The sequence below is a fragment of the Trichomycterus rosablanca genome, chromosome 19 (assembly GCF_030014385.1).
Source record: "Trichomycterus rosablanca isolate fTriRos1 chromosome 19, fTriRos1.hap1, whole genome shotgun sequence".
In the NCBI taxonomy this organism is placed as follows: domain Eukaryota; kingdom Metazoa; phylum Chordata; class Actinopteri; order Siluriformes; family Trichomycteridae; genus Trichomycterus; species Trichomycterus rosablanca.
In genome coordinates this window covers 10,403,790-10,421,163 of record NC_086006.1, presented here as the reverse complement: position 1 = coordinate 10,421,163, position 17,374 = coordinate 10,403,790, and the positions used below count along the sequence as shown (strand labels likewise).

Below are 17,374 nucleotides of genomic sequence, written 5' to 3'. Positions count from 1 at the left end.
CACCCCCTAAAAGCACTCTTTCCTCATCTCTGTGTATGTGCCTCTAATCAGCCAGCAGAGGTCATAATTGCACCAGTCTGACAGAGAGAGACCCATATCTGGCTTAGTCCCGCCCATCTGAACAACAGGCCAATCGTTGTTCATGTGACCGCTCAGCCTCAGCCGGCAAGGCAGAGCCGAGATTCGATACGATGTATCCGAGATCCAGCTCTGGTTGCAGCGTGTGTTTTTACTGCTGCGCCACCTGAGCGGCCTCAGTATGTCAGGGACATAATATTTCAGGTACAGTTCAGGTCATTTAGTACACAGAAGATAATATAACATGCACAACAAACACATAAACATCAGCGACTAATTCTGCAAAAAGTCAACAGATGTCCATATACAGCATTTATTTATTTTTATTTTTAGAATACTGTGTATTTAGTTTAAAGGAAATACAATGTTAAAGAAAAAATAAGCCAAAAATAAAATTTGACAACTTTTACTAACATTTTACATCTGTCTCAACTAAATCACACTACCGATCATCACCCATCAGTCAACAGCAAACTTCTAAACCATCCAAACTGAAACACATCTACTGTTTAATGGAGGTTGAATTGGAATAATTAAACAGATCACATCGCAGAACCCTGAGCTTTAACACCACCTCCCTTAGCAATTTCTTTTCTTGTGGAAAAAAACAATAACAATAATAATAATAATAACAAATATATGTACCATATGGTCGAAAGTATGTGGACACCCCTTTCGTTTATTAAACTCTGGTGTTTCAGCCATACCAGTTAACACATGTAATAAATTAATCACGTTCTCTGTCTATCCAACACTTGGATAAATTGTACCATCAACTGGGATTAAATCAGACAAAATATTGTGAATCTTGTAAAGTGGGATATCCAATAAGCATATGGCTTCTTCTGTCATTTACAGCATTGCCATTGATATCCAGGTTATAGCATGTTGTCGATAAGCAGCAGCAACAGAACTGAAATACCATCATAAATGACTTTTATAATGATGTTATAAACATGTATCATCCAGATTGATTATGTAATTAGCAGACAGTCTTGGTAAATATAATTTATTATAATAGTTGAATACTTTTATATTCCCAATACAGTGACTGATACATCCTGTATAAAAAAAAATACGCTAGCTACAACGGGGAGCTTCCACTGACTCTCTTTAGGCTGTGACTCGGCAGTGAAGGCTGTGATGGTGGTTAAAAAAATCCAAATCTTTCTGGAACAGTCAGGGGTGTCTTTCATACGTAGCCTCAGTCCGCCTTGCAGCACTGGAACCTAAGTGCACACAGTTATAAGTCACAGGCTCACAGGCATTTAGTCTTTGGTTTGAATCTTCAAGCTTCAGCACAAAGTCTGGAAGTGGTCTGTTAAGTCTGTCTGTACATGCGTGTGCCATCTTACGCCCAGTGTACCTGGGCTCCTGCGATAGAAAGTCTCTTATTCTCTAGCAGTGAGGAAGCCAGCTGTTCTTCATTAATCTCTTTAAGTCTCTTTTCCTCCAGAAAGGCTACAAGAGAATTCCTCATGTCCACCACTTCTAGCATCTCCTGTAGGATCTGCTCCTCCCGTGCCTGTTGCTCTGGAGTTTTCTTAGACTCTGCATACACATACACATATGCGATGAATATGTTAGTAACAATATTAGTAAAATACACTGATCAGCCAAAACATTAAAACCACCGCCTTGTTTCTACACTCACTGTCCACTTTATCAGCTCCACTTTCATGCTGTTCTTTAATAGTCAGGACCCCCACAGGTATTATTTGGGTGGTGGATAATTCTCAGCACTGCAGTGACACTGACATGGTGGTGGTGTGTTAGTGTGTGTTATGCTGGTATGAGTGGATAAGACACAGCAATGCTGATGGAGTTTTTAAACACCTCTCTGTCACTGCTGGACCGAGAATAGCCCACCAACCAAAAATATCCAGCCAACAGCGCCCCATGGGCAGCGTCCTGTGACCACTAATGGAAGGTCTAGAAGATGACCAACTCAAACAGCAGCAATAGATGAGCGATCGTCTCTGACTCAACATCTACAAGGTGGACCAACTAGGTAGAAGTGTCTAATAGAGTGGACATGGTATTTAAAAACTCCAGCAGCGCTGCTGTGTCTTATCGACTCATACCAGCACAACACACACTAACACACCACACATGTCAGTGTCACTGCAGTGCTGAGAATGATCCACCACTTAAATAATACCTGCTCTGTAGTGGTCCTGTGGGGGTCCTGACCATTGAAGAACAGCATGAAAGGGGGCTAACAAAGCATTCAGAGAAACAGATGGACTACAGTCAGTAATTGTAGAACTACAAAGTGGACAGTGAGTGTAAAAACAAGGAGGTGGTTTTAATGTTATGGCTGATCGGTGTATCTCATTTGTTATCTCATACTGTCATTTATTTGCATAAAATTTGTAACTTGGTATTTAAATATAAATTTTACACACATGAACTTGTCCCTTAATGCTTAACAATTAGTTTACAGCTAAAAGTATTTTTTTTCCTTCTGGTATTAACATAATTTAGCAGACGTGCACATGACTCAGTTATAAAAACCATTGCAGTATAAAGTTCCAATGCTAAATTAAGTTAAAAAAGCTGTTCTATTATACCGTCGATTTCCATATATCGCCGCAGCTCCATCTCCAGCATGCTCTGCTTGTCCTCCAGTTCCAGCTGTCGAGACCTGAGGAGCCACAGTGAAGCAGACAGAATGTCACAACTGCGCTGTCACATCACTGTGAGATTTAGCTTGGGGCCGGGGGGAGGGGTGAACAGCTTTATGATATGTAAATGTATGTTAAATTTAGCTCAGCTTAAAAACACCCAATCAGCTACCACATTCAGTTAATAGGCATTAGATGTATAGATCAGAGGTTGCCAGGAGCAACAAGGAGACATGGTGTCCTGTAAGGCACATATTCACTTTAAATGTACACACAGTGTACGTTGACTTGTTCTAGAAAATAATGCTGCAAATTTACCCTTGGTTTCAATATATAAGACAATGGTATGGGTTGGAAGGACTTCACTATACATGCAGATCAAATGTAAATATATATTCACTAAAGTGCACTGTATGGGCAAAAGTATTAGGACACCACTTATAATTATAAGTCATGTGTTTAAACCACAGCAATTGCTAAATGTGCAATAAATTGATTATATAAAATAAATGATATGCTTCCAATTTTGCAGCAACCATTTAAGGAAGGCCCTTTCCTGTGTCAGCATGATTGTGCCACCCAAGGAGGATGGGGGTCCCTGCTGAGTCTGGTTCCTCTCAAGGTTTTTGGTCTGTTGGTCAGGGATTCTGTAAAGTTGCTTTGAGACAATGTCTATTATAAAAAGCGCTATAAAAATAAATTTGACTTGACTTGATTTGATTTGATTTGGCCCCTATAATGAGATGAAGAAAAGCTTGGTTTATAGAAACTCCATTGTCCTGCACAGAGCTCTGACCTTAGCCCCACTGAACAGATTTGGAATGAACTGTAACATCAATTGAAGCTTTCTTGATCAACAAGTTTATGTTCAGGTGTCCAAATACTTTATACTTTTGCCTATATAGTGTATAGTAAATTAGTAAAAGTGGTAGACTTTAAATATACACCGATCAGCCATAACAATAAAACCACCTCCTTGTTTCTACACTCACTGTCTTCAATGGTCAGGACCACCACAGAGCAGGTATTATTTGGGTGTTGGATCATTCTCAGCACTGCAGTGAGACTAACATGGTGGTGGTGTGTTAGTGTGTGTTGTGCTGGTATGAGTGGATAAGACACAGCTGCGCTGATGGAGTTTTTAAACACCTCACTGTCACTGCTGGACTGAGAATAGTCCACCAACCAAAAATAACCAGCCAACAGTGCCCCGAGGGCAGTGTCAGATGAGCAATCGTCTCTAACTTTACATCTACAAGGTGGACCAACTAGGTAGGAGTGTCTAATAGAGTGGACAGTGAGTGGACACAGTATTTAAAAACTCCAGCAGCACTGCTGTGTCTGATCCACTCATACCAGCACAACACACACTAACACAACACCACTATGTCAGTGTCACTGCAGTACTGAGAATGATCCACCACCTAAATAATACCTACTCTGTGGTGGTCCTGTGGGAGTCCTGACCATTGAAGAACAGGGTGAAAGCAGGCTAAAAAAGTATGTAGAGAAACAGATGGACTACAGTCAGTAATTGTAGAGCTATAGAGTGCTCTATATGGGTGGAGCTGATAAAATGGTGAGTGTAGAAACAAGGAGGTGGTTTTAATGTTATGGATGATCAGTGTTTATATATATATATATATAAACATCCCACTGCACCACCTGGTCACCTGTATTTATATTTATAGATGGTCAAATATTTTTACCAGTGTTACCATTAATTGGATTCCATTAATTCTCAACTCTGCACAAATCTAGTAGTACAATACTAAAAGGATGTACTGAGCACTTACGCCACCATGAGATCAGACTCCTCTGAAACCAGTGCGTTCTTCTGCTCGACCAGTTCTATCCACTGGTCAATCATGTCTGATGAGGTATCAGAACCTGTGGAAAAAAGGTTTACTAGGTTAAATAGCACTTATGTCCATTATAAATCAAATCCAGAACAAAAAGTGAACAAAAAGTTCTGAATACTTTCTGAATGCACTACATATGAATATGTGAGTAGGTAAAGAACGTGTTAAAAAGATACCTGGCTGTCCTCTGAGGGATCTCTCGAGCACCACTCCCTTCTCCTCCAGGTCTTTAAATGTCACCTCGATTTCTTCCAGCCTTCTCTGGATTGACTACAGATCACACACAGACACATGGAGAAAAAAAGACAGCAGAAACAATATGGTCAAAGTCAATTATCATATACAATCTTTTAAATACCTCTTCAGAAAATAAAGCCTTCAGCTACAGACCAGTGGACTAGCTCTTAATTTAAAATATTGTAAATAATACCACATCATATTACAAAGTCACAGTGTCATATTGTCATATGAACTTGAGTGACATCCCATTCTTAATCCATAGGGTTTATTATGATGACGGCCCACCCTTTGCAGCTATAACAGCTTCAACTCTTTTGGGAAGGCTTTCCACAAGGTTTAGGAGTGTGTTTATGGGAATTTTTGACCATTCTTCCAGAAGTGCATTTGTGAGGTCAGACACTGATGTTGGATGAGAAGGCCTGGCTAGCAGTCCCCGCTCTAATTCATCCCAAAGGTGTTCTATCGGGTTGAGGTCAGGACTCTGTGCAGGCCAGTCAAGTTCTTCCACACCAAACTCACTCATCCATGTCTTTATGGACCTTGCTTTGTGCACTGGTGTGCAGTCATGTTGGAACAAGAAGGGGCCATCCCCAAACTGTTCTCACAAACTTGGGAGCATGAAATTGTCCAAAATCTCTTTATATGAAGCATTAAGAGTTCCTTTCACTGGAACTAAGTTGCCGAGCTCCATAATCATAATCCCCCCTCCACAAAACTTTACACTTGGCACAATGCAGTCAGACAAGCACCGTTCTCCTGGCAACCACCAAACCCAGACTCATCCATCGAATTTCCAGATGGAGAAGCGTGATTCGTCACTCCAGAGAACACGTCTCCACTGTTCTAGAGTCCAGTGGCGGCGTGCTGTACACCACTGCATCAGGCGCTTTGCATTGCGCTTGGTGATGTAAGGCTTGGATGCAGCTGCTCGGCCATGGAAACCCATTCCATGAAGCTCTCTACGCACTGTTCTTGTTCTAGCTAATCTGAAGGCCACATGAAGTTTGGAGGTCTGTAGCGATTGACTCTGCAGAAAGTTGGCGACCTCTGCGCACTATGTGCCTCAGCAGCCGCTGACCCCGCTCTGTCATTTTACGTGGCTACCACATTGTGGCTGAGTTGCTGCCGTTCCCAATCGCTTCCAGTTATAACAAATAATACCACTGACAGTTGACTGTGGAATATTCAGAAGTGAGGAAATTTCACCACTGGACTTGTTGCACAGGTGGCATCCTATCACGGTACCATGCTGGAATTCACTGAGCTCATTCTTTCACAAATGTTTGTAGAAGCAGTCTGCATGCCTAGGTGCTTGGTTTTATACACCTGTGGCCATTGGAAGTGATTGGAACACCTGAATACAACGATTTGGATGGGTGAGTAAATACTTTTGTCGATATAGTGTACATCTTTCTTTTGGTGGATTTTAAACACAGTGCACAGTTTCTAACCTGAGCTTTGCGCAAACGCTGCAGTTCACTCATCTTGGCTCTTCTCTCCAAAGTCCTCATCTTCATCAGCTCCTGTTTCTCTTCCTCAGACAGTTTTACAGGTACAGACTGAAACCGTAAATCAGAACACATTCCAAAACAACATTCCAAGTAAACACATTATAAAAGCATTTTGCATTCAGCTGGTGTCCTAAACAAGACATTTCACCTTGAACGAGAAGAATAACTTTTAATATGCACAGAATGTTAGAGGGTGCATCTGTTCCTCAAGGGCATATCTGTGGCTAACACCTACTGAGTGTATATGTGCTTGATAAATAAGGTTTGTGATAGTTTACCTCGCCATCCACTATGTGATCCAGCATGAGAGTCTCTTCATTCTCTTCCTCATCTTCATCGTCAGCAGCATCAGCGTCAACTTCATCGTCGGAATTCTCCTGAACTCTTGCTGTTAATGAAATAAACCAGCTGGTTTGTTATGTCAAAATTAATAACAATAACCAGTGTACTTTCCTTCTCTTGATTGAAAACATTGATTTCTCAATGACAGTTTGTTGTAGCCTCCAAAAACATGGTATTATTTTTGTTAATTGGTATTTATTGTCAACACATGGATTTAAGCAAGTATTTGTTACAAGAATTATTTGTCACTGCTTTCGGCTTTACCATGTACAAAAACAAACAAATAATAATCAAGAAATTGCATTAAAAACAACACATACAAATTAAACTACTCTTCCAATTCAAAACTGTTGCCTACTTTCCGGCGGCCGCTCAGGTGGCGCAGTGGTAAAACACACGCTAAACACCAGAGCTGGGATCTCAAATACAGCATATTGAATCTCAGCTCTGCCTGCCGGCAATGGGTGTGGCTGAAACTCAACTTTTGGCACGGCCATCCTTGTTCACACATGTTCTGATTTGGTCTCCGCTGATCTTTAAACTTTATAAATCAAGCTTAGTAAGGCTAATCATTTTGTACCTGCAGGATGGATGTGGAGCACGCTGAAACGATGCTGCAGCCGAGGCGAGGACAGGTTCCAGGGTGAGAATTTGGACCTGACTTTTCCTAAGTCTTTCTGCGGCTCCTCCTTCCTTCTCAAACCCCGCCGATTCTTCTTCAGCCGGTGGCTGCCCCATGAAGTGCCATTCCAGTACTCATCCTCCTCCCCTCCAGCACCATCCTGGGGCCTGGAGGATGAAGAGGTTGATGACGAGGATGCTGGCGTCTCTGAATCCGAATCCTGGCTGAAGCTAAAGTTCATCAGCTGTGACTTTTCTTCTGTGGACAACTGGAGTTTCTTGAGCGATTGCTTGGGTTTGGATTCTCTGTCATTTTTAGGGCCATTTTCTGTGCTGGCAGGCAGAGGTTGAAGCGTTTCTTGCTTATCAGAGGTCGGTAACGTTGACTTTTCGGTGGTGGCGTCTGTCGGTTCCTGGCTCTTTTTAGTTTCAGAGGATGATGACACTATGTTTTGGATAGTGCGAGGTTTAGGGGTTGGCGGGGAAGTCAGCGTTCGAGAACTGCGTGGTGCTGGCACAGGGTTGGTGACAGGACAAGGGGACTTCTCTTCATTTTGGTGATCACTGTCATTTGACTGTGTCTGGCTCTCCGTAGGCATTTCGGGCTGGGCGTCTTTGGCACCAGTGAATGCCAGCTGGTCTTCATCATCTTTGAAGCTGTTAGACTCTGCAGTTTCATTACTGTCTGGGTCTATGGAGATCTTATAGGAGCTTTTTCGTCTCACTGAGCGGCGCAATTTAGGAGAATCACTTGACCCTATGTCTTCATTGGGCTGAGTTTTGTTTTCTTTGTTTGTTTCATTCTGTTCCTCAATCTGCTCATTCTGATTGTTCTGGTGAAACTCCTGGACGGACAATAAACAAATGCATTAAATTTAATAGACAGAACTAAAACATCATAAACTAATAATGGGTCTGTCTGAAAACCTAGTAAGCTGCCTTGCTGCCTACCGCCTACCTAGGCAGCTGCCTAAGTAGATAGGATTCTAATAAGACATCAAACTTATAAGGCAGATTATTTAGACACACTACATAAACAGCGATTATGGCTTCACCGGCTGGGATTGCCTTCACCACTAAGGGTATCAGATGCTCCCTCGTCAATCAGTCAGTTTATAGCTTCGAAATAAGGCACCTCAGTAAGCAGCATTTTAAGATATCTAAGAATTTAGACAGCCTTCTTCTGTGGAGCGTGCATAGGATGATGTAACAAGCTGTCTATGTAGAGAGCTCATCAGGTTTTCAGACAGACCCCAAGTCCTGTGTCATATTTAAAAAAACACCCCAAAGATAAGAATTAGTAACATTTTGAATATAGCTAACATTAGCATTAATGTTAAAATTTGTGGGCAACTTGTCATAAATTATGGAATGTCTGGTCAGATTCAGGGTTTTGGAGTGGCCTAGTCCTGACCTGAGTACCAGTGAAATGCTGTGGCAGAACCTTAAATGGCAGAATCTATCTGACCATAAGTGTGTTGGACGCCCCATTCCAAAGATAGTTACTACCCCCATCCCCAAAACTCATGGTAAGGCTTTAGACAAAATACACTGATCAGCCATAACATTAAAACCCCCTCCTTGTTTCTACACTCACTGTCCATTTTATCAGCTCCACCCATATAGAACATTGTTGTTCTACAATTACTGACTGTAGTCCATCTGTTTCTCTGCATGCTTTGTTAGCCCCCTTTCATGCTATTCTTCAATGGTCAGGACCACCACAGAGCAGGTATTATTTAGGTGGTGGATCATTCTCAGCACTGCAGTGGCAATGACATGGTGGTGGTGTGTTGGTGTGTGTTGTGCTGGTATGAGTGGATCAGACGCAGCAGCGCTGCTGGAGTTTTTAAATACCATGTCCACTCTCTGTCCACCCTATTAGACACTCCCACCTAGTTGGTCCACCTTGTAGATGTAAAACCAGAGACGATCGCTCATCTATTGCTGCTGTTTGAGTTGGTCATCTTCTAGACCTTTATCAGTGGTCAAAGGATGCTGCCCATAGGGCGCTGTTGGCTGGATATTTTTGGTTGGTGAACTATTCTCAGTCCAGGAGTGACAGTGAGGTGTTTAAAAACTCCATCAGCATTGCTGTGTCTTATCCACTCATACAAGCACAACACACACTAACACACTACTACCATTTTAGTGTCACTGCAGTGCTGAGAATGATCCACCACCCAAATAATACCTGCTCTGTTGTGGTCCTGGGAGAGTCCTGATCATTGAAGAATAGCATGAAAGGGGGCTAACAAAGCATGCAGAGAAACAGATGGAATACAGTCAGTAATTGTAGAACTACAAAGTGCTTCTATATGGTAAGTCGAGCTGATACAATAGACAGTGAGTGTAAAAACAAGGAGATTTGTGCCACTGTTCGGTCAACGGAACATTTGTAAGGTTGGGGTGAGAAGGTCTGGCTCACAAAGTTCCAATTCATCTAGGACCTTAGTCCCACAGGCCAGCTCCCTCTTTCATAATATTTCAGCAGAACTCTTTCTTCAGCTGCCGGATTACACCATCATAAGCAAAATCCAACCCAAGAGAGGTTTATTTCAGAACAAGCTAGAGGTAAGGTGGAGCAAGCTTCCCATTCCAGCTGAAGAACACATTCATATGAGTTAAACGAATGTCATTATGTTAGAACAGATTAAAAAGGGCGTGTGAATCAGTACACAGAGTAATTAAGTCTGGTCTGTTCAATACCTCTGTGCCTGCAGGTTCAGCTGCTTGTTCTTCCTTCTGCTCTGGCTCTGAATGCTGCTCGCAGTAGAACCTCCCTGTGGACAAAACAAAGAAGAAACAGCTGAAGCTGGCACACCATTAAATTCACTGACATGCCAGCACACCCCTCTGCAATGTAGCAATGTGCTGGCAGTAATAGGGATTATGCATGCATTTTTAATCCTAGTAATGAAAAATGTATGTTCTATTTTGGGAAATCAGTACATATGACCCATGTGTTACACAGCTGCTAAAACAATCATTTGGAAGCATGACCAGAGCAAATCACATTAAAATAAACCAGGCATAATATTATGACCACTGACAGGTGAAGTAAATAACACTGAGTTAGTGGGTGGGATATATTAGGCAGCAAGTGAACATTTTATCCTCAAAGTTGATGTGTTAGAAACAGGAAAAATGGGCAAGCGTAATGATTTGAGCAAGTTTGACAAGTTTAAAATGTGTAAAATTTCGTTTAAAACATATTTACAGATAACATTTACTTAATATATTGAACCCCAGCCCAAATGATTGTAATCACTGTAAATCATAATAATCAGATATACAAACAGTGTCAATTATAAGGCTCACCAGTTTCAGGATGGAAAGTGTATCCTCCTTGGCGCAATGTGGTACCGCACTGATGGCACGTGAAGCAACTGCGGTGAAAGAATTTGCCCTCTGCACTGCCCCTTTCCAGAAGGTACAGCCTCTGATTGCAGAAATAACACAACTCACTGCTGCCAACGTCTGGAGCTGGCACTGCGGGCGCAAGCTACGGCACAAAACAGAGGAAAATAAGAATGATAACAATGTTGTCCAGTCACCTGATGTAAAGCAACTCAATGGCATTCACTATGAAACAGGTTAAACACATGAATAATAAAGCAAATGTCAATCGATCGAAGAATTTGGGGTGAAGGAAAGCTAGGCATTGAGAAAACCACTCTGCCACGCCATTTTATGTGGCCCGCAAGAGCTTAAAAGACGTATGTCTTCAAATACACTGTAAAATCCTACATAAACTGCATCTCCCACAATGCATGCCGATTTTGTGACCCGCAAAGTGACCGAATCCCGCCACTAGATGGCAGTGTTTCCACAGCATTTAACTGAGGCGGTTTTCCAACAACTGATGTTGAGAAATATTTACAAATAATCCCAAAATGTACAAAAAGAGAAAACTGAAGCAAAAGGAAGGTAATTTAATGAAAGATGGTAAAGTGAATACAAGTTTGTGCTTCAAAAAATAAAACCGGTATGTCTCGTGTTATGAGGCTGTGTCTGTGGAGTACAAGGGCACCAATCCAACAGACTTAGCCATCCTCCTCTCCCTCAGACATAGCCAATAATGTCAGCATAGATGCCCAGCCAATAGCAGCACTCAGATTCAAACCCAGATGATAGACCATGATAGACCATGATAGACCACTGTATTCATCAGCATTAATTTCATCTGTGTTGCTCAGTAACTGAGGAACATACCAGGCCTCATAAATATGCTGCAAAGCCACACTGCTCTGCAGGAGGAATTCTGGATGGAAGGCCAAGGTCTCATAACACACACGTGCAGCACATTAAAGAGTGTTACTCACATCTTTTTTTTCCTCGTCCTCCTTCATATCTTTTGCCCTTTCTTCCCTCTCGGCGGCCAGACGCTCCTAAGGGGCGAGTTATATGATCTAGTTAATGGTATGTTACACAATTCCACCAGACATAAACAATTTATCAGCAGTAGAAAATACTGCTTAAAAACTAGCACATAATAGTAATTAAAACATTCATAAGAATAACTTTGTTTAGATGCTAGTTCTTTCTCACTTCTATTGTTTCACTTTTTATTACAACAGCTAAAATAATAATACATTTCCTTTGCTTAATAAAAATAACTACAATATAAAAGTAACTTATAAATGTAAGGTTAATTTTGTAAAATTTCTAATATTATATGTAGTTCAGAATACAACCCCAATTCAGAAAAAGTTGGGCCAGTATGGAAAATGGAAATAAAATAAAAATGCAGTGAATGCTGTGCGCTCCGGACCAAAGACGAAAAGGACCATCCAGACTGTTATCAGCAACAAGTCCAAAAGCCAGGGTCTGTCATGGTATGGGGCTGTGTCAGTGCCCTTGGCAAAGGTCATTTACACTTCTGTGATGGCAGCATTAATGCAGAAAAGTACATTGAGATCTTAGAGCAACATATGCTGCCTTCAAGACGTCATCTTTTCCAGGGAAGATTTAAAAAGGGAAAAGGCATGGCTGCGGAAGAAGAGGGTACGAGTACTGGACTGGCCTGCCTGCAGTCCTGACCTGTCCCCAAAAAAGAATGTGCGGAGAATTTTTAAAAGAAAAATGCAACAACAACCCCGTACTGTTGCACATCTTAAGACATGTATGCAGGAAGAATGGGACAAAATAAAAGCTGAAACACTAATGGCAAAATACAAAGTGGTAATTGCTTTACTGTCCCAACTTTTTTTGGAATGTGTTGCAGGCCTGACATGCCTGAATGGATGTTTATTAATAAATGAAATGAAGTTGACCAGACAAAACATGAAATATCTCAGGTTCATCCTGTCTGCAATGAAATAAAAGTCAAAGTAAATGTGAGAAACTCTGTGTTCTTTTATTATTTGCATTTTTTATGCTGTCCCAACTTTTTCTGATTTGGGGTTGTATAATAAATGTATGTTTAGGATGAAAAAGGGATGTGAACCCTTGTATTTAATAACTGTAAGAAACCCCTTAAGCAGCAAAAACTATTCCATGTAGCTGTTGATCAGATCTGAACAACAGTAAAAAAGATTTTATATTATTTTCACCACTATGATAAGGAAACACTGTTTGGCCTAGAGTATGTCTAAACCCAAACCAGAATCTTGTTGCCAACATGTTACAGTCTGAATTCCTCTGTAAAAGCTTTAATATTACACCAAATCCATCAAACCCTGTTATTATTGGCTTTTTTCGCAATGTTGGAATCATATATTTTTTAATCCATAACTGATTTTATATACCTGTTAGGAAAAGGTATGGATAAAATAACTAAGCTTAATAATGAAGGGGGGCGTCCACACACTTTTGCTATGTAGTGTATCCAGCCAATGCATTTTAGTTAAGTTGAGGTTTGGACACTAACACAGAAAACTCTTAACCGTGAAGCATGGTGGAAGGTGCATTATGGTTCGGGGCTTTTCTACCTTAAACTCTAGACAGTTAATTAGAATTAAGAGTAGTTGATCATCATCAAAAACAGAATGGTTAAGAGTGGTTAGATTTATATTCTAACCCAGTTGAGTTTGAGTCATGTAGTAAAGCGGGCTGTTTATCCAAGAAGAAGGAATGGTCCAAAATCCCTACTGTGCTACATGGTGGCACGAGAGGCACTGTAGGTGCCACACAGCTCCAGAGTCACTGTCTGTGAAAAGCGTGCCATGTTCTTATTGTGTCTCCTGGGTACAGATTGGCAATAATGGGCAAATCCTCACTGTCAGGCATTTAAACCAGAGACAGATTCTCTGTGTGCCAACAGTCTCACTTATCCCAACTGCCAACATATTACAGTAAGAGGAGCTGCTACTTTGTTTCTCTGAATTGCCTCTAGGTTTGATTGATTTATTTTGTAATTTTCTCTTTTTCCTCCCAGAGTCCAATTTACCACTGTGTCTTGTTTCCCAGACTTGGACTTCTACCACCACTGCAGACCCCCGTCCTGACCAAGAAGAGCTGAGTTTCACAGAGAACTGTATTGTGTGTTGCTGCTATCCATCAATCAACCATCTCTAACGCAGGCGTCTTTCTCAGTACCAATAAGGAACACATTAAACCTTCCTCCCTCCCACAGGCACATCAATTGTGCCTATTGGCCACAAAAGTGCAGATGAGATTTGATGAGAAGTCAAGAGTTTGAGCTCAACTGCCTAACAGTGGCAACCTGGCAGTGGTGGGGCTTAAACCAATGACGTTCTGATCACTAATCCAGTATCTCAACCACTCTGCTGCCACTGCCAGTTTACAATTTACAAGTTTACAAGCATGTTTACATGTTTACTTAGAGTTTACAAGCATGGATTGGTTTAGGGTGAGTTAACAGGCAAGGTAATTAGGAATTTCACCATCTACAGTCCATGACATTATTAAAAGATTATAGGAATACAAATAAATCTCTCTAAATAAAGGACAAAGCCAAAAACCAATAATAAATGGCCGTGATTTGTGATCTCTTAGGCATCACTGCATAAAAAACACAATGGTTTAACCACATGGTCTCAGAAATAAACACAGTTAATTGCTGCAGTAAACACTTGTTGCTGCATTTGCAAACGTATGCAAAGCAAAAGCCATTCATCAACATCATCCAGAAATGCTGCCATCGAATGACCATCCTGATGGTTACCAACACAAAGAATCCAATGATAGCTTATTACCTGTGCCTTATACCGAACATTTAAAAATAATACATGGTAACTTGCTCTGGCAAAACAAGCAGTGAAAAAAAGGTTTCACCACAACACTGCTATCAGTGTAGGACCTTCTGCTCTATTTAAATTACACTAGCAACTCAAAAACTGCACCAAACACGGTGAAGAGAGATCTGTCTCAATGCCTACCTTGCGTCTCTGGAGCGAATTGTGCTTCAGCTTGTTCAGAAAGAAGACAGCAGTGCGGGTTCTGGAGAAGGACAGAAGCTTTGGGTTGGATGGCTCTGCGAAGGACAGGATGACAAATGACATGTCATAACACAGTGTTACAGGGACTATACACAGTAAAAAGGCTTTTCTGTGAACACTTACACAAAAGCCTTTTGTACAGCATCTATAGCATATGTATAACATCAAGGAACAACTATTTTGAGAGTTGTTCCTGTAATAAGCGCAAACGCCTGATTAGTTATGTCACTACTTAATTATGGAAATATAAAGGCAGTTGTTAAGCCAGTAATTGTTGGAAAAAATAGAATATAGAATCAGAATTCTTCAAAAATGTTTGTAATTTAAGAAGAAGAATTAGGTGTCTTCTAAAAAGCTGAAGATGAAAAAGGAATGATACCTTTCAGCACAAAAACAACAACCCAAATCATACCCCCATGCCAGAAAAAAAATGGCTTTACCAGAAAAGATTAAAGTCCAGACCTGAATGCAATTGAGAATCTGTGAGGTGACCTGAAGAGGGCTGTGCACAGGAGATGCCCTCAAAGTCTGACAGATTTTGAGCGCTTTTGCAATTAAGGAAGAGTGGCCAAAGATTGCCAAGTCAAGATACTGACTGCCCTACCCAAAAAGACTGAATCACAAAAACCTGGTGAATAAGGTTGCATAGTTTGATTGCACATGAACACCATAAAATATTTGGTAAAGCTGCATAAACTATCATTCTTTAGTGTAATGGTTGATTCATTATCATTAATTATAAATATTAATACATTAAAATCACAGGGTCCTGTGACCACTGATGAAGATCGCAAAGATGACCAACTCAAACAGCAGCAATAGATGAGCGATTGTCTCTGAGTTTACATCTACAGCTAGGCAGGAGTGTCTAATAGAGTGGACAGTGAGTGGACACAGTATTTAAAAACTCCAGCAGCATTGTTGTGTCTGATCCACTCATGCCAGAACAACACACACTAACACACCACCACCATGTCAGTGTCACTGCAGTGCTGAGAATGATCCACCACCTAAATAATACCTGCTCTGCGGTGGTTCTGTGGTGGTCCTGACCATTGAAGAACAGCATGAAAGGGGGCTAACAAAGCATGCAGAGAAACAGATGGACTACAGTCAGTAATTGTAGAACTACAAAGTGCTCCTATATGGTAAGTGGAGCTGATAAAATGGACAGTGAGTGTAGAAACAAGGTCGTGGTGTATGTGTGTATATTAGGGCTGTCGAAGTTAACGCGATAATAACGCATTAACGCGATTTCAATTTAACGCGATTAAAAATAATAGTGCCGTTAACGCAAATTCTAGTTAATGTTGAGACTTGACTGGTAGAACTACAACGCTTGGTTACATTATGTTAACATTATGTTAAAACAAACGTTTTAATGTCGGACTTGCCACCGTTTTTCATTTGCGGTTTGTTAACATAATGTAACCGAGCGTTGTAGTGATGCACTTATAAAGAAATAAATACACGCTATATTCACAAGTTGTCGGGAGCAGAACACTTTTATTAACTTATTCTGTTAAGGTACCAAATACCGGAAAGCTGAGTCAAGCACGTTAGTCCATGCACTATGGAAGCCCCAAAGGGTCAAAACACACTCACTTCGTGTAGAAACGGCCATCAAACCATTGTCACAATACAACCACAGAAAAGTCTGTTACAATAACTACGCCTTATCCCACCTAAAGCACCGCTGATCTACAATGTTTGCTGATGGAGAAATTCTAAACTACAATCTGACATTTACTGCCTAGTATGTGAGTGAATAAACTCCCTTACAGTTTTCTCTTGTCCCAGCAGTTTTTAACATCAGTACATTTAGCATAAAATGTGTTCACCATTTTAATTGTAACATTTCACATAAAAATCCTTGTTTTCTATAACATTTACACAGATTTTTTTTTAATGCGATTAATCGCGATTAACTATATGAAATTCTGAGATTAATCGCGATTAAAAATTTTAATCGTTTGACAGCCCTAGTGTATATATAACTATTTTTTTAAAGGTTTGGACACCCTAAACAGACTCTATAAGCCTCAACCAACTTGTTAGTACTAGTAAAAAAAAATCAATAATTGTTACAAGAATTGGCATCTTATGACAGTATAATAAATACTTTCACTCCTCGAAACTAATCAATCAATAACCCTAGTCTCCTCCAAGAAGCTTATTAAGAAACTAAAAATGATGATAAATAATGCCTACAATGCAAGGAAATGCTATAAAAAGAATGGAAATGTAATGACCAACACATAAATCAAGCCAAACCACCAAATGACTGCAGTAAAATGTAGCTGATTTAAAGTGGTGGTGCATGGAGTCATCAGAACAAAATTTTACATAACCTTACTACAAAAGTTAATGTCTGAATCTACTGAGCATATTAATGTAGCTTGTTTGTTGTAGAAGTGTTTTTAACCTTATAATAATAATATAATAATAATAAAAATAATAATAAAATAATAATAATAATAAAAATAATAACAACAATAATATTAATAATATGGTAATAATAATCATAATAATAACAATATGGTAATAATAATCATAATAATACAATAATAATGATAATATTAATAATAATAATAATGATAATAATAAAAATAATAATGATAATAATAATGATGACAATAATACAATAATGATAATAATAATAATAATGATAATAATAATAATATGATAAT

General features: G+C 40.1%; 1 protein-coding gene across 1 annotated transcript in view; it reads right to left on the bottom strand.

The window, feature by feature from the left end:
* Positions 1-382: 382 nt before the first annotated feature.
* Positions 383-17,374, bottom strand: part of mical1 (microtubule associated monooxygenase, calponin and LIM domain containing 1) — a 51,153-nt gene continuing 34,161 nt past the window's right edge. Inside the window, exons 15-26 of the mRNA XM_063014936.1 lie at positions 14,625-14,719; positions 11,607-11,672; positions 10,603-10,786; positions 9,991-10,064; positions 7,241-8,126; positions 6,597-6,706; positions 6,259-6,366; positions 4,744-4,837; positions 4,502-4,595; positions 2,652-2,725; positions 1,445-1,629; positions 383-1,307 (exon numbers count right to left, since the gene is read on the bottom strand). Coding sequence (XP_062871006.1) covers positions 1,110-1,307; positions 1,445-1,629; positions 2,652-2,725; positions 4,502-4,595; positions 4,744-4,837; positions 6,259-6,366; positions 6,597-6,706; positions 7,241-8,126; positions 9,991-10,064; positions 10,603-10,786; positions 11,607-11,672; positions 14,625-14,719 — 2,168 coding nt within the window. The 3' untranslated portion in view covers positions 383-1,109. The remainder of the gene's footprint in view (positions 1,308-1,444; positions 1,630-2,651; positions 2,726-4,501; positions 4,596-4,743; positions 4,838-6,258; positions 6,367-6,596; positions 6,707-7,240; positions 8,127-9,990; positions 10,065-10,602; positions 10,787-11,606; positions 11,673-14,624; positions 14,720-17,374) is intronic.